This window comes from Eleginops maclovinus, chromosome 11 (genome assembly GCF_036324505.1).
Source record: "Eleginops maclovinus isolate JMC-PN-2008 ecotype Puerto Natales chromosome 11, JC_Emac_rtc_rv5, whole genome shotgun sequence".
Lineage (NCBI taxonomy): Eukaryota > Metazoa > Chordata > Actinopteri > Perciformes > Eleginopidae > Eleginops > Eleginops maclovinus.
Genome location: NC_086359.1, coordinates 16,059,891 through 16,084,172, shown reverse-complemented (window position 1 = coordinate 16,084,172; position 24,282 = coordinate 16,059,891). Strand labels below are relative to the sequence as shown.

At 39.1% G+C, this 24,282-nt stretch overlaps 2 protein-coding genes across 3 annotated transcripts; both read left to right on the top strand.

Moving 5' to 3' along the window:
- riox2 (ribosomal oxygenase 2) lies at window positions 1–7,819 on the top strand. 2 transcript variants are annotated; one of them, XM_063894473.1, is made up of 10 exons: window positions 1–121; window positions 1,452–1,895; window positions 2,190–2,309; window positions 2,679–2,807; window positions 3,176–3,279; window positions 4,056–4,158; window positions 5,546–5,711; window positions 6,554–6,642; window positions 6,979–7,089; window positions 7,574–7,819. In XM_063894473.1, exons 2-10 carry the CDS (start codon window positions 1,458–1,460, stop codon window positions 7,724–7,726), a joined length of 1,413 nt encoding a protein of 470 aa, XP_063750543.1. In that variant the 5' UTR covers window positions 1–121; window positions 1,452–1,457; the 3' UTR covers window positions 7,727–7,819. The 2 variants fall into 2 exon arrangements, with proteins under 2 accessions (XP_063750543.1, XP_063750544.1); XM_063894474.1 differs by having other exon boundaries at window positions 42–157.
- Window positions 7,820–17,391: 9,572 nt separating this feature from the next.
- bhlha9 (basic helix-loop-helix family, member a9) lies at window positions 17,392–18,261 on the top strand. Its single transcript, XM_063894229.1, has one exon. It carries the CDS (start codon window positions 17,392–17,394, stop codon window positions 18,259–18,261), a length of 870 nt encoding a protein of 289 aa, XP_063750299.1.
- Window positions 18,262–24,282: the final 6,021 nt, after the last annotated feature.

The following is a 24,282-nucleotide window of genomic DNA, read 5'->3' as shown; positions in this document are numbered from 1 at the left end:
GGCGTCCCCTACCGTCACACTACCCACACTGACCCACTGAGCCTATGCTGGAAGGAGTTTCCAGTCGGACATATTTAATGAAACACAGCTCGGTTCACGTGGGCCCTGTGCTGCAGAAGAGGTGAGCGTTGTTAAAGTCTAACCTCACAAACAAACGGTCAGTTTCTGCTTAAGAAGTAACATTGATGTACATGTTTGTTGGTTTATAGGGCGAACTTATATTACCAACAACACCTTCAATGTCGGCTTCATTCATGCTGACAGACGAGCTAAAGTTTACATGATGTTCACATGTATTATTAATGTCTGTAGGCTGGTTATGCACCTACTTTGATGAGTGTCGTAAGAAATTAATATCCTTTATTAAGAATTGCTGCTTGATCGTGCTGCACTCTATTAAAGTTCTATACTTAAGTACAATTTTGAGATACGTGTACTTCTACTCCACAACATTTATTTTGTAGCTTTAGTTACTTTACAGACTTAGATTAATGATCTGAAATACAATCATCACTTAAATAAGACTTTGTTTACACCGGGACTAAAATAACAGTCCACCCTGCAGTATACAAAGCCATTAAAACCTTTACCAGCTTTGATAACACTTTAATGCATCAATAATTATAATCGAAACGTATCATACTTTATATATTATTCTAAAATGGACCAATCTGCATACTGAGTACTTTGGTACTTTAAGTATATTTTGATGCTTTAACTTGTTACATAATATCCCTACACTCTGGTACTTTAACTCAAGAACAAGATGTGAGTACTTCCACCTCTGCAAATGTGTAACAAGCATCGCATCACATTCACAGTGTCAGGCCAAATCAGCCCTAAATAAAATCTGAAACATAATACCTATAGCCATTCATATTCTGAATCCATGATTAGCCATAATGTTGTTACCGTTGAAGTGAGACATACCACAATATGTGAGGTTGTGAATTGTGGTTATGTGCTCCAGTAGTCCTCCATATAACATCAATGTTGTTTAACTTGTTTCATGCACTTTAAAGTATTTATGACCAGAGGCTTGTTTTTTTGCCTTTTCCTGCTCCCGATCACACGTTTTATGGTCACTATTCATTTAGTTAGATTACATTATGTTTTATGAATCCAAAATTGGAAAATAGTTTTGTCACAGCAGCATGTTAACAAGTCATTGAACATGAGTTAAAAATGAAATTAAAAAATTGAAACGGTAAAAGAAAAAAGTAAACAGTAATACATACATCTCAACAGCAGAACGATATATATCTATAGAGTATATGTAAAATGCACAAAAAAAGTGTTTAATACTCTGCTACTGGTGAATATAAACACAAGATGCAATATACATTTTGAACAGTGTGCACGTTGCAGTTATCTAAAATGTTAAAATGTAATTAAAAGTGTGAAGGCAGTGAGGTCATCTCATTCATGATATTCTTTGAATCTTGTTTCAGAGTAAAATGCCAAAGAGGAGCAAAGAGAAGACGGTGAAGAGACGGAGCAGTGAGGATGAGCTGCTCCCTAAACAGAGCAGGGTGGAGCACAGCATCACCCCGTCCCCTCTGAGCTTCGACAGCCCCAGCTGCCTTTTTGAGAGCCTCATCCAGCCCATGGGGACAGAGCAGTTCTTCAGGGATTACTGGGAGAAGAAGCCCCTCCACTTGCAGAGGACTGACCCTGCCACAGCCTCCTACTACCAGTCTCTGTTCCAGCTCTCTGACCTGAAGAGCCTCTGTTCCCACAACCTGGAATACTACACGGACGTCAACGTGGTTCGCTGCATCAACGGCAAGAAAAAAGATCTCAACAAGCAGGGGCAGGTTAAGAGCAGCGTTCTCCACAAGAGCTTTGTTCAGAATAAGGCCACAATCCAGTTTCACCAGCCGCAGAGGTTCAAGGTGAGCGGCTTCTAGCAGAGAGGAAGTCATGGCTTTATGTCTTGTGCAGCCCTTAAAGATGCTACTTGTTAGTCCATCAATAAGGAACTAATTTCTTAACGCTGCATGAAGCAACCAACTGTAATCATTTCAGATGGATTGAAACCACCACAGCAGCACCTTCTTGTGGAATATTAGATGAGATGTGTTTGGAGTTTATGTCAGATATAGATGTGGATCTGAAGTGTCAGATCAGACAGTGGAGTGATTGCCTGTCAGCAGCGGCCCTCATTTATTCTTCCTGTGTGTTTTCAGGACGAGTTGTGGAGGATTCAGGAGAAGCTGGAGTGTTTTTTCGGAGGCCTGGTGGGCTCTAACGTCTACATCACACCCCAGGAGTCCCAGGGCCTTCCATCTCACTATGATGACGTTGAGGTACAAACATTGAATTCAGCAGCAAAAAGCCAGCTTGTAAAAACAAAAAGCAATCCTTATTCCTCAAAATATTTTTTTACTAAACCCCTTAATCACAGCTTCCAAGAGCTAAAGTATCACAGATTTTTATCTAATCAAAAAAGAATTTGTCAGATATCAATGTTTGGTAATGAAATAAATAAAAATAAGATATTGTTTGCATTAATGTAATGTTTACAATTATTGTGCTAGTTCTACTCACACTAACATAAGCAATGAATTGGTTAAATGTCAGATCATGACATTAAATGTGTGAATAGGAACAGCATGCAACGTCTGGCTATCATGCATTTTCCCTGAACATAAACTGATGGGCTCTTCTTTGTCCAGGTTTTTATTCTGCAGCTGGAAGGACAGAAACGCTGGCTCCTCTACAATCCCACTGTTCCTCTGGCAGCAGAGTACAGCGTGGAGTCAGAAGAGAGGATCGGCAGCCCCACACATGAAATTACAATGAAGGTAAAGTTATATACATCTATGTTTTCTTATTTGAAAAGGCACAATGCACATTTATTAGCACGAGTCCATTATGTAAAGGTGCCGGATTTTAATTTGAATCTGCAGTCCCTTGGTTCCCTTGATGACATTAAAAGAAAACATACAGGATCCCATAAGCACAAAAACAACAGCGCAATTAGAGCACATATTAAAGCATATATGCACAGTTAGAAGCAAATTAATACAACACAAAAAAGACTCAAAAGCACATAAGCATAGATAAAAGCTAGGCACAGACTGTTTGGGAGAAATGTTCCTTCCCTTACAGTATGTGTTTTGCTGTATAAACAGAGTCACATGTGACTCAATGTCGTGTTCTCCCTCCCCAGGCAGGAGATCTTCTGTACTTCCCCAGAGGAACCATCCATCAGGCCAGCACACCAGCGGGGGTGGAGCACTCCACCCACCTAACCCTCAGCACCTACCAGAGAATGTATGAGCGCTCCTTTTCTAACATCGTGTCAATCAGAGGTGGAAGTAGCACTAAAACTAGTATTTACTTTAAAATACTGTGTTACTAGTAAACGTCCAACATTCAGAATCATAATCCAGTAAAAGTACAAAATGATTATCATCAAAATATTTACAAAAGTTAGAGTACTCATTATTTAATTGGCTGATTTGAGAATTCTATCTATTAAATTATTGTATCTAATGATGATTTAATACAGCTTGTAAAGTTGCAGCCCATTTGAATAATTGTATATATAGCTGGGTTTTTTGTTAAATACTATCTCATAACTTAACATACATTGATTTATATTTTGTTTTAATTCAATAAAAAAAGAAGTTAGTGAATAATGCTGCAAAACAAATGTTAAAACTAAAAAAGATTCCTACAAAATGAAGGGAAGCAAAGTATTTAGTAGCATAATGTGAAAATACTCAAGTACAAATACCTCAAATTTGACTTAAGTACAGTACTTGAGTTGCTGTACTTGGTTACATTCCACCACTGGTGTCGGCACAGTGTTGATGTAGGTGACCTGTGTTTGTCAGTGATCAGAAGCCAACACACATCACTGTAATTATATAAGTAAAACAGTAGAAAAAGCCTAAAAATATGCAAATAGTCAAGCCTACGCACGTTTTTATAAAGACAAAAATAAAACAGCTTTGCCATCTCGGTTAAGAAAAACTTGTGTATTTCTCCCTCTTTGATGCAGCTGAAAATACCTTTCTTCTCCCTTCTCGCTGTCCTTTCCTCAGGTCATGGGGAGATCTGCTGCTGGATGTATTTCCCAGCGTGTTGTCTGACCACAGCAAGAGGGAAGTCAGCATGAGAGAAGGCATGCCCAGAAGATTCATACTGGTAAAACTGCTTGTTTGGATTAGTGTGACACAACTACAAAGTAGACTTTGTTTGGCTGACAAGGTTGGTACGACCTATCGTCTGCCATAAACCCCAGTTAGCCAAAGATTTACAGACTCAAAAGTAAGATTCATATATTCTTTCCCTCTCAGATTGATTGACATATATATTTTTATCACTGGAGAACAAAGCAAAATGTTATCGTGTTAATCACAATATTAATCTGTGATTAATTATGATTATTCAAGTACTTATTTTAGGGGGCAGATAAAACAACTACACGTGTGATAAATAAATGCCTGATAAGCTGGTAAGAGAAGTGAGAGGGTTTTTTACTTTATTATAACATCATTTCTGAATTGAAGTGTCTTTGAGCACCGGCTAAAGCGCTTGATAAATAAAATGTTTTATTATGATTATTGGCATGCAGTCCAACAATTTCCCACAGTTAGCTAAAGCATGGACAGTCTGTGGCTCTCCCTGCTGGTATTCCCCTCTGTATGATGTGTGCTACACAGTGCATATTATTTGTACTGTTGTCCTACTACGACCTCTATCTGTTCCTGCAGTGGAGACTCTGTCTGCTATCTCACACTCCTTTCTCCACACCTAAAGAACCTGTGCACAACATTTGTCATGGATCAGGTGTGCCGTTACACTGAGGTAGTGATGGTTATTACTGATGTGCAGTGGTGTCCAGTCATTGCAGTACATGTAGATCTACATCTTTTTTGCAAATTTTGGTAAACGACCTTGCTGGAATTACAGGAGCAATTTAGGGACAAACTTAGTATTGTCATTAAATTACTTTCCAGATTAAATGTGAGCATTAAAGTTGAAAGCCTTATTTTTATACATTATGATGTTTTGTGAAATACAGCAATAAAGTCAAATCCCTGGTAATTACTGTGGTCTATATTCAGCGGCAGTGTTGACAACTGCTGGCACTGCAGAGTCATGTTCTGGTAGGCGGGTGATTGTATTTTTACTATCTGTGTTATCATATCAAATACAATGATACAGTCGTAAATAAAAGTCGCAGTGCTTTTATAGTGGGAAGCCTGCCCATGTATCGGGCTTGCCCCTGTGTGTTGATATCAAGTCTCCAAACAAGCTCTCTCTCTCGTGGAGTTTGTAGCTGTGGGACCGGAGCAGCTTGGTGTGCAAATCAGGGCAACATGTTGTGATTTGGGAGTCGTGTTGTCATGAAATAGTGCTGTTTTGGCAAACATTTGTACATACAGCCATTTTGATGGCTTTTGATGGTGGTCACAGATATAGACCTGTCAAAAACTACGAAATATTTGTAAGCACTGCAAGTTTCTGCTTCACACTTGATATGAAAATGTATTCATTTCTCCAGCAGCTGACTGTGTTCTGTCTGCAGGGTGACGGTGACGGTCTGGACACCAGCAGGCAGATGGCCTCTCTGCTCAGATCTCTGGCTGATGAAATAGAAACAGGGAAGCAGGAAGTCCGCTCCACCCACATGAAGAGAGACTTCATCATGAACAGACTGCCCCCTCACAGCCAGCAGCACCTGCTGACACCATGTGAGCTCATGTCTTCAATCTAGAAATGTATAAGATGAATAACATCATACACTGATTCATACACTGATTCAAAGAAATGATTAAATAAATCAAGTTAATGTCTAATGGCTTAACACACAGCAACATGCAGTTATTACAATATTTATAATCACAATAAGTACAAGACACTTCACATTGACAATTTAAAAGACGACTTTATAACACACTTTAAGCAGTGTTCTTGGACATTATGCTTTTCAGGTTTTTCCCTTACCTGTAGTGTGTTTATATAGGTTTTTGTGCATGAAAATGGTCTGCAAAGGCATGAAATGACTCGTTTACTTCCTTAACATAGTGTCGTAGCACTCGCCCTCCTATTAGCTAGTGCTCCAACACACTTAACGTGATAAGCTAAAGGGCGGGTCATCTCTATGCGGTTGATCAATAACAACAGAGCCGGACAGGTAACCAATAAGAGGACACTGGGCTCTGGTTTCAGACAGAGGGTAAAAAGACGGGCAGCACAGGCAGTATGAGAGAAAGAAATAGCTTTTTGAACATTAAAGCATGGAGACATGTCACATCAGAGACAATAAATACAAATATGAACCTGAAAACTTGCATAATATGGCTCCTTTAATCTGGCACTGGTGGATTTTAAGGAGTATGCCAGGGAACAGAGTCATAGGTAAAGGTATTTAATCACACAAACACAACGTTAATCTGCATTACATTTTAAAGTGTTACTTTGTAAATAATTTATGAATTGCAATGAAGTAATTCATTTGACAACTGTAATAAACAGTGGACTATATACTGCGCTTTTATAGAATTACTGTTTTGTGAATGTGTGTGTGTCACAGCTGGAAGGATTCCTGCCCTGGAGGACACAGTATGTCTGAAGCATAAAGACCACATGGTTATAACAGTGGAGCCCAGCCAGGAAAGAACGGTAGATCCATCAGCAGTCTGACATTCTGATAACGGAACAGATTGAACCCAGTGACATGCTCAGCTGTGTGTGTGTGTGTGTGTGTGTGTGTGTGTGTGTGTGTGTGTGTGTGTGTGTGTGTGTGTGTGTGTGTGTGTGTGTGTGTGTGTGTGTGTGTGTGTGTGTGTGTGTGTGTGTGTGTGTGTGTGTGTGTGTGTGTGTGTGTGTGTGTGTGTGTGTGTGTGTGTGTGTGTGTGTGTGTGTGTGTGTGTGTGTGTGTGTGTGTGTGTGTGTGTGTGTGTGTGTGTGTGTGTGTGTGTGTGTGTGTGTGTGTGTGTGCGTGCGTGCGTGTTTCAGGATGAGGCCACAGAGATGGTAGTCTTTGTCTTACATTCTTTGAAGAACCAGAGGGAGAATCACATGATGGGTGAAAGTGCTGACGAAGAGGAGGAGGAGGACATCTCCAGGGTAAGCTCAGTCCTTTAAAGGATAACTGAACATTGCAGGGAGTTTAACACAAACTCCATTCTTTTTACATTTCTGTATCATTTTTTTTTTTGCTACTATGTTCTGACTGATTGACAGTGATTTGCTGATCCTACTGTACCCTTGTCCTCTTTTATGCAGAAAATGAAAATGATGTGAAATTATTTTTCTTTCTCAAGTTTCCAGACAATTCTCTCCCATGAGGTGCCTATTTTGTCTGATTAATTTTGAGTGTGAACGTTCAACCATTAACCCTGCCCTTAACTAGCAACCAGAAGACATTTTGTCTGTTGAACTGGTTTCACAGTACAGGCCTCTGGTAGTGTGATTGGGCCTTTGCAAAGTGGTTCGGAATGGGGGGGTTACACTGTCTCATTCTGTGCTCACCCTGTCTTGAACCTATGGTACTCTACTGGCAATGCATGGTCCTTGATGAGTATGTGATGTGTTGTCTGTGTGTGTGCAGGGCCTGCAGTTCCCTCTGTCCCACCTGCAGGCGCTGCTGCAGCTGCAGCGGGCGGAGCAGCTGGCTGTGGATCAGCTGCAGCTGCCCACAGCAGAGGAAAAGCGCAGTTTGGTGCTGTCCCTCTGGAGCGAGAGCCTGCTGGAGGTTCTATAGCAACCCACATTAAATCTATGTCTGTTGATCCTTCTGAATAATTCTAATTACTTCTCTTTGTCTTATTTATGGCTCGTCCTGAATAAAGCTGTCACACAGGATTGGAAAATCGTTTTTTACTTTCATTCCTTCGTGCTAGCCTCTGTTCCACCAAATTCTATAACTTATTATCAACTTTATCAGAATTACTTACAAATCATAGCTAACTTGCGCCATTGTAACTTTTCCCAAATAATTCGAATCGGAGGATGTAACCCTCTTTATTGTCACATACATGCACACAGCAGAGCACACACAGGGATATTTGTCCTCTGCATTTAACCCATCCTAGTACTAGGAGCAGTGGGCAGCTATTGTGCAGTGCCCGGGGAGTGGGTATTGGAGGTGTCCAGTGCCTTGCTCAAGGGCACCACAGCAGGGCCTAGGAGGTGAACTGGGACCTCTCCAAGTAGCAGTCCACTTTCCATATTTCAAGTCTGTTTGGGGACTTGAACCGGCGAACCTACTATTCCCGGTCCAAGCCCCTCCTGACTGAGCCACTGCTGGACTATAATAGTTGTGAACTGTGACTGAGAACCGTTTAACAGTTAACGTAATAACCACCATACATTTATTTATTTGTTTATTTGATAGGGATAGAGTACAATAAAGAATATCAGTGTGAAAATATAAGACTTGAAGATGCCAGAGTTTGCAAAAAATGTAATTTATACCTCGTCAAAAACAAATATAAGTGACAATATCCTAATAAAATATACAGTAATCTGGGTTAACGTATTGATTTAAGCTAATGGTCTTGAGAAGTGGGGTTGATTCAAGGCCTCTAAACAAATATATTTATTCCAAAACCATTAAATAGTTTGTAGCAATCTCTAACAAGATATATAGATTTTACTACACAAAATATTGTGAAAAGTTTGACTCCATGCCGGGAATTTTACAAATGTCAATGGATTTGGAATGAAAATCTAAATTTGTTCCGGAACAGAATCTCATCCAGTTTCACTTTAAATGAAACATGTTGTTGATTTGCTATTCTTTTAACTGCATATTGGGAAGGATTATTTACAAACATTACGGCATTGAAAAAAAAGGTTATTGAACAAGGCCCAATACACGAGATAACAAGAGTTTTAAACGTCATCTACTACTCTCAGCTAATTGAAATACAAACTCTTAGAGACAGAGTTAAATATAAATGTTTATTAATACAGATCAATGAGTCCATAGTAGGAGCTCACCGTATAAAAACAAAGGCCTTCCTTTTTATCAGCTAACTGTACAGCCATCAGTAGGCATCTGTTCCTTGTGCACTCTCTACCTACAGAGAGGATGATGTCAAGCTGCACTTTTTGTGCATCAAACATCAGACTCTTGGGGAGTAGGTCAGAGGGTCAGTGGTTTGATCCCCAGTCCCTTCAGTCAACATGTCGAAGTGTCCTTGGGCAAGATTCTTAACGTCAAATTGCTCCTGTAGACATGTTTACGGTATTGAAGTCTTTCTAAGTCACTTTGAATAAAAGTGTCATCTAAAAAGATACTTTCATGTAAAGAAGCCTATACCCTCCCATCCTGCTGTGTCCTTTTCTAAAAATACCGGGTAACCTGGGAAACGGAAAAATGAGTCGCCTGGACCTCGATGTACATCACCTTTTATTCTGACAGGGCCTACCGACGTCTGGCTCTAATACAACATTTCAAGGCAGAGCTCCTAGAAACAAAAAAAGAGACATAATCAAACAATCCATATTTATCTGTTGGTCAAACCGAGGATAATTTTTCGATGTTAATAAGCTTCAATTGTCACTCACCTACAGTAGTGCAATGATACGATTTTAGGGTGACTACTGGTAGAGTATTCATATGTGAACTACTTCTATAATACTGTATAATACACTTCTATTGTGTTTTGTATACCACTGCCCACTGTGTGCAGCACCAGAGTGTAGTAATACTCTGTTACAAGTAAAAGTCCTGCCATCAAAATGGTGTGTAACATGGTATAAATCACCAAGAAAGAAGGTTTTAGTAATGGCTAAATTAGAGAGTGCAGGATTTTAAGTGACCCAAACTTTAGACGTGTTTTTCTTAACATAGCAACCATCTTTCTTTATGACCTGACTGAAACAAAAATGTCTCATTAATCAATCTTCAAAGGTGGATGAAGTACTAAGATTTTTAGTAAAGTAAAAGTAGTAAAAGCACAGTAATAAATACTATGTTACCTTAGTAAAAGTATTAGCATCAAAATATACTTAAAATACTGTATACAAACTAGTTGTGCAGATTGGCCATTTTTGGAATAATATTTATTTTATTACTGAATTTAATTAATGATCAATCAAAGTGTTTCTCATTTTCATTTTGCAGCTAAAGGTAGATCTGACTTTGAATAGTTTCTATGCTGCCATGTGTCTTAATCCATATCAAAAGACAGTGTTGGAAGAAATACTCCGAACTTTACTTTAGTAAAAGTACAAATACTACGGTCTTAAAATACTCCACCTCAAGTGAAAGTCCTGATTTTAAATGTTTTACTTAAAAAAAGTAGAAAAGTATTGGCATCTAAACATAATTAAAGTACCAAAAGTAAAAGTGCTCATCATGCAGATCCATTTCAGAATAATATATATAATATGATTATAATTATAGATGCATTAAAATGTTATCAAAGCTGCTAAAGGTGCACCTAATGACCTTGTATACAGCAGGGTAGCTTGTAGATTTACTCCTGGTGTAAGTTCAGACTTATTTAAGTGTTTATATTTCACATCATTAATCCAAATCTCCCAAGTAACTAAAGGTACAAAATACTGTAGTGGAGTAAAAGTACACGATTTACCTTCTGAATTTTAGCGGGGTAGAAGTACAAAGTAGCACTAAATTGAAATACTCAAGTAAAATATAAGTACCTCAAAATTGTTCTTAAGAAAATGTACTTAATTAATTTACATCACTGCATGTTTAATTCTGTATGATGTATGAATGCTGACTTTTATGTAAAATACATAAAGAGTGGACGCGCTCTCAAAAAGTCCTATATTGATGCAGACTATTTAAAGAAATAAAAGTATATTCATTCTTTTGTTAAGGTTTTCCATGTAGCCTGATTTGTTCTTCTAATCGATTCTTCATCCATCTAACCAATGACAACTGTCGATCAACACTTATCACACATCCATTTAAGAGAGTGTCCTGAACATATTAGACTAATTTCTCCTGAGAAGAGCTGTGTTGCTCTGTGCGGTCAGAGGGCAGCCTGTAACTGCTGTGGGTTGTGTGGGAACTAGCCTACAGACAGTTAACATTGACCACATGTTCCAACACTCCAAATGGACCCTGTAATGATAACCCGGCATAATGACTGAGTCCTCTCTCCAAGGAATGCACTATGAATTTACGCCGCAGTCTTCTTGATTTTAGGGGGTTACTTTTTGCATGATCATATGTTTTAATTGAAGAGTTTAATACCACTGCAATAAACTCACTCCTTTTTTGCAATGACTTCAGTCTGCAGTTAATACGGTCCTACCGTTAATACTATCCTGTAAAAACAAGTGATTCATGCCATAATGCGAGTATAGGGAGGGGAGGAAGTATACTGACATTCCTATGTGGAGGAAACTGTTAGACATGTCATGACATCAGTACTGACAGATTTGCATGGTTTTGTAACATGGTATAAATCACCAAGAAGGGAGGTTTTAGTAATGGCTAAATTAGAGAGTGCAGAATTTTTAGTGACCCAAACTTTAAGCGTGTTTTTCTTTACATAGCAACCATCTTCCTTTATGACCTGACTGAAACAAAAATGTCTCATTAATCAATCTGCAGATTTTTACTTAGGTAAAAGTAATACAACCAGAGTTTATAAATACTCTGTTATAAGTGAAAGTCCTGCATTATTATTTTTCATCTTAGTAAAAGTGCAAAAGTATAAGCATCAAAAAACATACTTGAAGTACAAAAACTAGTTATTCAGGGTGGCCATTTTTGGAATAATATATATTTTAGCACTAGATTTAATTAATTATCAATGTGTTACACCACAGCAGTAAATCATTTAAATTTTGCAGCTAAATACTATATCTTATCTTAAAGGTAGAACTGACTTTCATGTACCTTAACCCATATTAAAACACTGTGTTGAAAGAAATACTCAGAACCTTTACTTAAGTAATAGCACAAATACTACGGTCTTAAAGTACTCCACCACAAGTGAAAGTCCTGATTTAAAATGTTTTTCTCAAGTAAAAGAACAAAAGTATTAGCATCAAAATATACTAAATAAAGTACAAAAAGTAAAAGTACTCATTCTGCACACTGACCGATTTCAGAGTTATATAAAGTACAGATGTATTTTCACCCAAATGTGCTTCAAGTATGAAAAGTACTCGTTATGCAGAATGGATATTTTTTTCACAGTACTTTATTATTATGGTTATTGTATTATCCTGTTTTTATCACTAAACAATACATGTAAGAGCATTTTAGCATTGATACTCAAAATACTGTACTGTACGTTGTACAATACTGCATTATAACAGCTTATCATGTGTTTAATTTACAAAGTATCTGTACAGTACATGGACTTAGTTACTTTCCAACACTGTTAAAATGTCATAATTTAGTAGTTGATTTACATTTTGTATTATTATTTTTAACCTGCAAATGAACTAGTAATTAATGTTTTCAAATGAGGAGAGGATATGCAGCCGAAATGTGTGCGCTGATCTTCGAAACAGGGGAGAGCAGGTTCCAGTCCTATTGCAGTCAGCATGTCGTTATTTCCCTGGGCAAGAAACTTCACAGCAAATTGCTCCTGTGGGGATTGTGCACAATACTGAGGTATGTATGTTGCTTTTGGTAAAAGCGTCTAACAAGTGACATGTAAAAATGAATGAAGGGGAGTAAAAATAATACAAATTGCTTTCAAATTGTAGTGGAATAGAAGTACAAAGTAGCATCACATGGGAATACTAAAGTAAGGTACAAGTGTCTTATTGTACTTCACTACAGCACTGACGTAAATGTACTTAGTTAATTTCAAACACTGCACATTGGTTACTGATAAAATGAAGGCAGGGAAAGCATTTAACAAACACACAAATAAATATGACAAAACATCGAAATGAATAAATAGACAGATTACTGAACACTGCATCCTGCTGTCATTTACTGCTTGTATTGGTCTTGATCACAATATCATTTTAGTTTTAAGCTACCAACTTTATTAGTTTCTTCCCTTCCTATAAATCACCATGCTTTTCAATTCTCAGAGTAAACTCCTGGAAACATCTCTAATGCTGCAGAACAAACTTCAGCACACCTCTATGATTAATGGCCATCGCTGTGACAGATAGTCTGTGAATAAAACTTTCAGGGCTGAGCTGTGCGTGCTCAAATACCCCAGGCACTGTTGCAATCCAACAACTGAGGTTTTATAGCTGCCGTGCACGCAGAAAGGGATTACAGCAGGCAAATACACGTAATTGCCAGTAATTTCAGACAGAATGATTCACAATTGTTGTGTCAGCAGCCTGGCTGTTTTGATTTTTTTTTAACCTGTTGGATAAAATCTGAGATGTAGACACTCTCTCACCATGCTAAGGAGTGTGTTTCACTTGTCTCTGCGGTACATGTTGACAGATGATAACAGCTCTTACTAAACCTGACTACAACTCAGATCAAACTGACACTTTTTTGTGTGATAATGCTAAAATGATTCTTAAATGCTTCATGTCTTACTCACAGACTGTACAACAAGCAATAAAGATAAGAGTGTGGACAGATATCTGCTGGGCAGCACACCAAAGAAAACCTTCAAGTGTCAAGTGAGAATTTGACAGGCCTCAGTAAGCATACAGTATAAGTACAGAGATTACATGCTGATTCTAGTGGTAGAAAGTAAGAGCATTACATTTGTTTTGGAGTATTTTCAACTGCTTTCTTTTCATTACCTTCACTGAAAAAATGGAAATGTTGACTTTAATTAAATGTATTATGTCAACAAATTCCACATAACTGTATCAGGTTAGTTGAAATCAATGATGTTAACCTGAACCTATTTAAAATGAATATTATTGCTTTCAACTAACCTAATACAGTTATGTGAAATCTGTTAAAAATACATTTAATTAAAGTCAACGTTTCAGTTTCTTCAGTGAAGGTAATGAAGTGAAAGTAGCTGAAACAGAAAATTAAAAAATCTGTAGTACATTTTCTGATATTAATTTGCACTTATATACTTACTTTAGTTATATTATAGTAAGTAAATATTAGTAGCAATCAATTAACAAAGAAATGTGAAGGATGAGGTCATGTGGTATTTCTGGCACTATACATGAACACATCTATTTCGTTCACAATAAAAAGCACTTCTATAAAACACAAGTATATACAGTATTTTCCCCCCTGACGTTAAATTCCTTTTTCGACTAATAAAGCAACAGTTTATTTATTTGCAATAAAAGATATTTGAGTATCGGAAATTAAATAACTGTCCTGGATGACAACAGATTGGCAGATTGGTGTCACTTGATAACTCTGATTTATACTGACATTTACTTTTCTAAGGAATTGTGCTGGGACAAATAGTTGAGCGGCACAGATAACCACAAGCCTTTTGTTTTTTTTCTGACTGCAGGCTTTTTATTGAAGTGAGAAAATTCCATGGCAGACACCAAAAACATGCATTAACATACCACTGCAAAGCCAAGGTTAGCAAACTTGGACCTTACTCACTTATTACCCCTAACTACCCCTTTGGAAATATACATCTATAACATTTGGCACACAGACCTCTAATAACAAGCGGCTAACAACCAGTCATTATGGGGTCTTGAGCAGGAGATTTACAAATCCTGGGTTCAGCGGCATTGGACGGGTTCCCTTTGCTTGAAAATGGTTATTCCACCAAGGGCATGGCGAGCTGCGTGATAAAATCTAGTGATTTATTCGTGGCGGCTGATAATTACTGGTGTCTTGTCACCTGTCAAAAATGAATGGACGGGGAGAGTCCGAGGTTGTAGTCTTCATGCTCTTTACACCACAGCAGTAAATCTGACATGTTTGTGAAGCCGTAAATCACAGCCTGTGAAAAAGCCTGCACATCCTTAGAGCTGAGCGGCAGGGGCTGAACATTTCAAACAGTTTTAGTTATAAAGGTATGCAAAAGATCAGCAGGGTTATTCAAAAGGCGTGGTCAGTTTCCCGGATTTGAAATAAAACAAAGACAAAACTGAATGTAATTCTTAAACATTGTTGTGTGGCTTCGGTTGCGATATGCTAAAGCTTGAACTCTGAGTTTTGTACAATTTGTTTTTACAATGATTTTGAGCTGTGTCTGAAATCCAAGTATTTTTTTAGATGTTTATTTTGTTGTGTGATTAGGGCTTCATTGTGTCAATAAGAAACATTTGCAGCTTGTATATGTATATATATATATATATATATATATATATATATATTCATGTTTGAATTACAGTTTCTGAACATCTAAAGTGAAAGACTTCCCTTTCAACTCATAATGGCAGATGTAAGCGAAATTATCTGTGTAAATAAGACTTGCATCTAGAAGACATGAGTGTGGAATGCAAGGTCAACCTGAATGGCTGTAGGGTCCAGGTCTTCAAATTTCAAAGAAAAACTAAATATGTACTTTCTTAGTAAGCAATGCAAATGAAATAGAAAACGCTCTAAAAATAATAGAAAGTATTGTATTATGCACAAATTCTGCAACAAAGAATATTCAGCTAATTAATTTCCCCTGCTCTCAGCAATATGCAAAGGTATATGAGTTATTATTATTTATAATTTATGTAGCAAAAAGTGAATCATCCAAGTCTAATCTGTGCTGATCCCTCGGACACAGCAGTAGAACAGCTTGAAAACATTCCCACACCAGATCAATAGTTAGGGTTAAGGTTAGGCTTTTAGAGCTGCAGCTCTGGGCTGTAAAGCTGGCGTCTCAGAGCTGCAACACGTGCAATAAAAAGAAGAGGGCAGGAAGGAAGCAATGCTTCTCAACGACCAGCAGTTCAGTGAATCAGGGCCTACCCTTCAGTTACCTGACCTGTTGCACTTGGCCAGAAGCAGAGATAAACTTCAGTGCCGCCACCTTTCACTGTCCACCACAACACGTACACAGAGCTGTTTCATGTCTCCACATGAGGCAGGTCTTCCCCCTTTTCCCACTGTTCAGTTTCAGACCGGTAAACAAAACAAAAGCGTCTGTTTCTTTTCTGTTTCTGGTAGTTTAGTCCTACATTTTGAAAAATGATGTCTAACTTGTGACTTAGGATTTTGGTTCTGATTTTCTCTAAATTTACATAAAATGGACATTTGTTTTTGGCACTTGCAAATAACATACATTTCACTCACAATACACTCAAATAATTGCATCTCAGAGTCTAAAAGTGAGTAAGTGGCAGTCATAAAAAAAGTGCTAAGTGGTTTGTTTTTCCACTGGCATGTAGTCCATTAAAACATCACGTCAGAGCATACATGGTGCTCACTAGTATTACAAAATAAGAAATCACTTATTATAATCAAATTGAACACATTTCTAAAATATTTTAGTATTGCAAAAATCATTTGTCAAAATCACCACCACATCTTCACTAGCTAAAGGTTGTGAAAGATCGATAGCCTAACCAGGAGCAATTGCAGGGTCTAATTGTAAAATATTTGGCCTTGTTGTTTCCCTCTTTGAAGTCTAGGGCCTTCTCTGCTCTTGTCCTCAGGTGCTGCTTGGCCCTGATTTATGGTGATGTGTTCCAAGGGAAGCTACTCTAAATTACATGGCCCTTAAATCTGAGCCGAGAGAGGCACAATCGCCACTCTAGAGACAACTAATTGCTAGGAAAAATCTAACCTGCGCCAGATAAGAGGGTTCCGCTCTTCCCAGACCTGAGAGAAGGGGGAACGTGTCTAACAGATTTGGATAAATGTGCAATTTGTCATAAATGCCCCTGAGTTAATATTGGTGTAACGCCTATTTAAATGAATATCTCTTTATTGCTAATTATGGTTAAAAGAAGCACCCATGCTGTGCGGAAAAATAAATAATTGTTTACTGATACAGTTCTTTGTAATGAAAGAAATTCAATAAGTGACTACCCTCTAAAACTCTCATGGAAAATCTCAAGTACAAACAGGTTACTGGAGTCTGGGGTTACAGGAGGAATAGTGTAAACAATCCTCAGTTAAGGTGTTAAAAAGGAGACGTAAATTGCTATCCAAATAATGAGTATGTTTTGCGTATAGGTTAAAAGATGACGTGAAGTGTTGAAACTTTTCTGTGCGATCCTGTAAGGGATGTGAGGGAGAGTCAAAGTAGGAGGAGGAGGTGACAGTGCCATTTGCCTTGAGGGCGCCCATAAACCTGGAGAGGGAGAGAGAGTGCACCATTCTTCACAGGTGACTGTACCATGTGACTTCAAGAGCTTTAAAAAGGCAGGCCAACCTGTCTTGTCAAGGTACAAGTAATCACAAGGCACCGGAGGAGTCAGAGGAGGAGGATACCTGGGCTGTCGGCGCAGCAGCAAATACCGACAGCCCCGCAAAACAAGTCCAGGAGCACCAAGGGATAGCGTCACATCGTCTCCAAACACATCAGTGCAGCTACGATACAAGTAGGAAGATTTGTCCTGGTTGTTGACACAATGAGCTGCAGCAGTGTTGAAGGATCGGAGTTCTCTGAAGAAGAGCTGGAGCTTGGCCTGCTGGGTCAGGAAGAAGACGAAGGAAGTCCCAAGGAATCTTTCCAAGACAGTGAGAGCTCTGCTAGCCCTAGTGATCCAGAGGAAGGCCAGACCAAGAAGCGTAATCGACCAGTGCGCTCAAAAGCTCGAAGGATGGCCGCCAACGTCCGTGAGCGAAAACGCATCATGGACTACAACCAGGCGTTCAATGCCCTGCGCGTCACTCTGAACCACGACCTCACCGGCAAACGGCTGTCAAAGATCGCCACACTGCAGAGGGCCATCAACCGCATCTCTGCTCTCTCAGTATTCCTGAGCTCCAACCCACCCAGCAAGCCCTGCACCCATCGGGAGTGCAACAGGTCATCTGCAGGACCCCTGGTGAATGGAGCATCTCGGCATGAGCAGACTCGGGCCACCGTTCCTGGTCTGGAGCCTCAGAGTTACGTCCCCTGGCACTCGTCCATCCCTCACCAGATGCCTCCTCAACAAGGGCCTCACCTGAACAGGCTGCCCACGGAGCCTCACGTGTACATGGACAACAATGCGTCATCATGTCCACCATCACCACACTACCCTTGTTACCCCCCTGAGGGACAGCTTTATGCCTCATATGGACACTGCGGAAGCCCCCACGACCATCCGCCCAGCCCTATGCGATACCCACAGGTGGGCGAGGGTTTGGGGTACCAGCCAGGCATGTGGGCTTCCTGCGCTCAGAAATACATGGACACTTTTGTGGAGCCTTCTCCAGCTCTGGGGCTTCCCTGGCAGGTGAGCTACATGCAGGAGCCGGAGCACAGCCTCCCTCTGGGTTCTGAAATCCTATAACGGACTATCCAGCATCACAAGCCCTAAACACTGCTGATGACAAAGTGAACTGACCTCAGGGAGAAACGTTTTTTTGGTCCTTCTTTTGCAATCAACTCAGTATTACAAGGAACATTTTATTTTAAAGCAGAGTCATCGTATTGTTATTAACAGACTTGTGCAAAGGTGCAATGGCAATCGAGACTGCAGAATGTTGTATGTATTGGGAACATTTGTTTTGATCTGGCATTTCAAAATGTATGTAAAGAATGTGTCACTGCCTGGTGTAATTAATTTTCCTCCAGAATTGTGTTTGAGTTGTCTGATTGTCATTGTTTGTTCTTCTCCAGAGGCTGAAATGATGTGACATTATTAGATGTGTGACATTAAAACTAAAAGTGAGTGATGAGGCCACAAGTAGACAAACAAACACACATGGGACAGCTTGCATTCTGTATGTGCTACACCATTATGTAACTTACACCATGTTTCCTTTAAAGTAACATGGCTAAAATTTGAACCCAAAGTTCAACATTCTTGTTTATAAGTTTAAAATGAATGGCTGTTTGTAAAGTTGTAAAGAGTTTGTATATAATTTTCTAAGGTCCAAAATTAAATGTTTTAATTATAAGATTCCTGTTTGTCTCTTTTTATAGCAACACTAGTCGCTCGTAATTGGAATTGTATGTAGGACTTACTACTGTGTGTGTGTGTGTGTGTGTGTGTGTGTGTGTGTGTGTGTGTGTGTGTGTGTGTGTGTGTGTGTGTGTGTGTGTGTGTGTGTGTGTGTATGTGTTGATTATAGCCTAAGGTCAGTAGCCTCCCTCAGAGTCTGAGATGACAGAGGTCCTTCACTCTGGTGAAAAATGTCCTTACAAGTCCATTCTTGTCATTTTACCGGGAGAAAAATAGTCAAGGTGCTACTTACACACAGCAAAATAAAAACATGGGCTGACAACACTGACACCGTGATAAGTGAGCCAAAAAATCTAGTATAACTAAAGCAGTGGTATTGGAAGTGCATGCACTGCATCTTGCATTAAAGTATAAGCCTATTTTACTTTTTTCCCGCTTGCACAAAAGAATAATTGGGTTAAAACTACTGCTTTCTTACAACAGCAAGACACATCATCCCCAATAATAGATGAGTTGTTTTTGTGCAGTAAGAGTGAAACCACAACGCCCGCCCTACTGTTCCAGCTCATGTTAGTCAACAACAGCTGCCCTCCCCCCTGCTGAGCACTATGTCATGGAAAACAGCTTTAATATTAGACTATGGGTCCTGAGCCCACCGACAGATTTATGTGGGCTCAGGAAGGAAGAGTGTGCCCCGTCATCAGCGAGGTGAAATCCCCAGTTAGGCTCTACTGGCCCCCAGGTGGAATTGGGTGTGTGAGAGTGTTTTGAACCTCCTGGAGGTCTCCCAGCAAGGGCCCCGAGACGCTGCTGAAAAGAGTTTGCCTGGGGAGAAGTACTGCAGGCTCAGGGAGAAATAAATGGTGTGGTACGACAACAATTAGCAGGCAGGAAGGAAAGGGAATACGGACAAAGAGATGAATGGAGAGGAGGAGTGAAATAATAGGAAGAGGAGGGTATGTGCGGTGACTTTTTCATAGACGTGAATCACTAGAAAACCTTGACTCACCTGTGAGAGACGAGTGAGGCTGACAGCTCAGTGACGGCATGTCTCTGCCTCCTCCCTTTCTGGCACACACATCTCTCACTGCAGTGCCAGCATATGTTGTCTGGGTCCGTATGACACTCCAGAGTGAAAGTGGTCTGATAGTACTATGTGATCCTACTGAGACAATATGTGTCTAGTCGCTGGTTTAATAAACACAGAAAGATTCCCACTACAGCAGCAAAGGTCTTTGTTTCCTTAGAAAAGGAAAAAGAAACAGAATTGATAAGACAGCGGGTTTTAAGTATTTTTTTAATGTGGAATGTGGCACATCTTAGATTGTAAATCTTAAAATATGACGATACAGCACTTTTGTTTTTCTGATGTCATGGATTTTGAACTGTTGTTCAGAAGACATTTTTATTTCCAGCAGTGGCTCAGTCAGTAGGGGCTTGGACAGGGAATCGCCGGTTCAAGTCCCCGAACAGACTTGAAATATGGAAAGTGGACTGCTACTTGGAGAGGTCCCAGTTCACCTCCTAGGCCCTGCTGTGGTGCCCTTGAGCAAGGCACCGGACACCTCCAATCCCCCCTCCCCATTGCTCCCCGGGCGCTGCAAAATAGCTGCCCACTGCTCCTAGTACTAGGATGGGTTAAATGCAGAGGACCAATTTCACTGTGTGTGCTCTGCTGTGTGCATGTATGTGACTAATAAAGAGGGTTCCATCCTCCGATTCTATATATACTTGGGAAAGCGCACGATTCTTTAACATTTTCTGACATTTTATAGACACAATGAAAATAACAGACAAATCAATCAATAAGGAGAATAATAATTATTTGCTGCCCTACAGTAAAATGTATCAACACAGTGCATGTGTTGGTTGTTTACAAAAAATAGTTTGTGAGTCATGACATTATTGACTCTCCTTGCTTTAACGTGTCAACTTTCCTGTTACATGGTGAATCACCTGAGGGTTTACCTCACTTCTCCACCATGTCAATCTGTCAGTGATGCATCTTTTATTCAGACTGTTTGGCCTCCTCGACAGACTCCGCTGCCAAGATGATGGAAAAGAAAACAAGCAAACATGAGAGCAAACGATTCCAAGACACATGGGTGTGTTTGCATGATATAGGGGATGAGTCACAGCGACGATGCATGTTGATGCTGTACATACTGCACAGGCACGCACACACACACACACACACACACACACACACGCTCGCACACACACACACACACACACACACACACACACACACACACACACACACACACACACACACACACACACACACACACACACACACACACACACACACACACACACACACACACACACACACACACACACACACACACATACACACACACGTACACTGAAAAAATGAAACATTGACTTTAATGAAATGATGTCAACAGATTCGACTGAACTGTATTAGGTTGGTTGAAAGCACTAACATTAAGTTGAACCTAATAATTGATTATTTAAACTTAATATTATTGCTTTTAACTAACTTATACAGTTCAGTCAAATCTGTTGACATCATTTAATTAAAGTCAATGTTTCATTTTTTTCAGTGTATAATTGTTTTTCTTGATTGTACATAATTGCATATTGTTAAGATGGTTGTTCAAGGTTTCACTGTTGCTTTAATTGTTTTGACACACACACACACACACACACACACACACACACACACACACACACACACACACACACACACACACACACACACACACACACACACACACACACACACACACACACACACACACACACACACTGTGTAGGTGTCAGAGAGCATGATGGTACAGACTCTGTTTCTGCCTGTGACATTTATAAACAGGTATATTAAACCTGAATTATAGTTTCCTGTTTAAGACATGACAGGAGCTGTTCAGAACATCCTCTCAATGAGCTCCTTACCTGAAAAAAATGTTAAGTGAGTTATTCACTTGATGTGATGTGAGTATGGACATAAAATTGACAGTAGTAATCAATAGTCCTAGATTTAGTCTTTTGTTTTATATATGGTGTAACTTGCCATAAAATGTTTTAAATCATAGGCCTAATTGTGCAGTAGCTTTTCTACAGGTTGATGCTCATAAATGTTTTGATTTTCGACATCATTTTACCTTACTGATCATTGTAGAACTTAATCTATATGATATGAACTCAGGAAATGGCTCTGATTGTATTCATTTCTGGCAACCATATTAGTGGTATGGTTGCCATTTAAATCTATAAACCTGGAAACACGTTTTTTCAGTTAACAAATATTTTAGAGTATAATCACATTTTTCTATTTCTTGAGAGGTTAAGGTAGGATCTTTGAAAGCGACTCTTGGAATCTTTGAGGGTTTCTTAAAGGACTGCTGCATTTTAACTTTACAATTTGCCTTCAGACATTCTGTGTTAGGGTCCCTCTGAAGTAAGTCCTAGTACAAAAATGACAAGATATAAGAAATTCACTACTGTAGTATCTCAGTGTCTTTTTCTACTAGGTATTCTTTTTTGTATTGGAGTTATATTCGATCGTTTGTCAGATTGGTGCAAAGTATAGTTCCTTGCCACAAATTAAGTGTTGTGTCCACCCTTTCCTTTTGACACTTGAGACAAGATGCAGCCTGTTTTATTGATCTCTTTGGATGCACAGAGCAGTTTCACTACTAAACACTAGATGGAGGCAGGACTATGGAGCTGCTGTGAAAAACAAAGGGGCGGAGCCTCACAGATCATCAGTGAATCACTGCTGGCGAGAATGCATGGATTCAGGCAAAATAGACAAATAGAAGTACAGCACATTCCCTTATAAAGATCTGACACACTCGATCTGTACGCATGCTCACAGCATCAGTATTATGTAAGGATATTTGACAGTAAATACAAAATAAAACATTTTCCCTATCCCACTTTCTGTCACAAACTGAACATTGAAACGTGGAAAAAACCCCAACAGCCCTTTGAAAGCTTCATAAAGCAGCCCGCTGCATGCAGCATATCATTTCCTGTACACAGTATAATTTGTTTGATTCAATAGTGTACAAGTGCAATAAAAGGGAGTAAACAAGTCAATATCATAGGGAATAAGGGAGAAATAATGTTAATAATAAATAATACATAATATATATGTTTTATGAGTTAACAACACATGGGGAGTGCACACACAATAATTAACAGAATATTATATAAGTACCCCAATTACTAAATAAAATAAAATAAAAGGACTATAGTGCTTTTATTTTATTTAATAATTGGGGTACTTATTGTGTTTGCACCTAAGAATTGCATTGTGCGTTAATGGAAAGCTTTTGGCCGAAGTGATATGAAATGTAATAATTGATTAGTATCTTTTATAAATATCTTTACATTAATCCATTTTCTAATCTGTGTTCTATTAGCTGCAGAACATGCAGAGTTGAGATGTTATGGATTGATGGAATGTTACCATATTATAAATAAAGTCAGTTAAATCTATGTAGGAGAATGAGTTCTAAAATCTGAAGCTTCTATGTGTCATAAAAAAACTGCAGTTGCCAAATAGTGTCTATGTGTCGTAAATGCACATCTGACATTTGCATTTACGCTCCAAAAATCACAGTGCTGTTAATATGTGGTGATTATCCTGCTGCATAACACATCTAATTATCATAAACATTTCAAAATACAATACAAACAACCCATAGACTATTGGTCGTGTCAGCATACAAAAAAACTTCAAACTGCTCCACTCGATTTACTCATTTGAGAATCTGTATTGCTCACAGATGAACTACTGACTATATAGTTATACTTTTATTTAGGAATAACATAGTGAAGGGTCTGCAGTATCTGTTGCCATGGTGATCTTTAAAGACAGCCACCTTCAGTCAGACTCTTAATTTAGTCTAGTAAACCTGTCTGGTGAAATGCTGTTGATATGGCTCATTAATGGCAGTTCAAAGTGTATGTGAACATACAGTGCTGAACATACTGAACATGCATCACTATAATGACTTTGAAGTCATGAAACGTATACTCGGAAGAGAAGTTTTGCTGTATCACACTCAAAGATGAAATTATGTTATGTGGCCTTCAGCATCGTGAAAAGGAAAGGATGAGGTGGCAAGAGAATAGAAAGGAACCGATAACCTTGTGATCTGTCAGGCTTCAAAAGAAAATGCTTCAAATTTACAGTTGAGCATCAGTAGACAGTTGCAGGAGAGCACCAAGGTGACACATCTCCCAATCCACCGTGGATAACCTGGCTGGCTGACACTGAGGTTACACAAACACAGAGATAAGCAGAGAATTGAGTGTGACAGCTCTGGCTCTGGGATCAGAGGGCTGTATGCAGGGGGAAAGGCCTTGGTTTTTTTATGTAGAAAAGTGAAGCCGATGTAAAATTTGGTTTCTACTTTTCTACGACCCGCA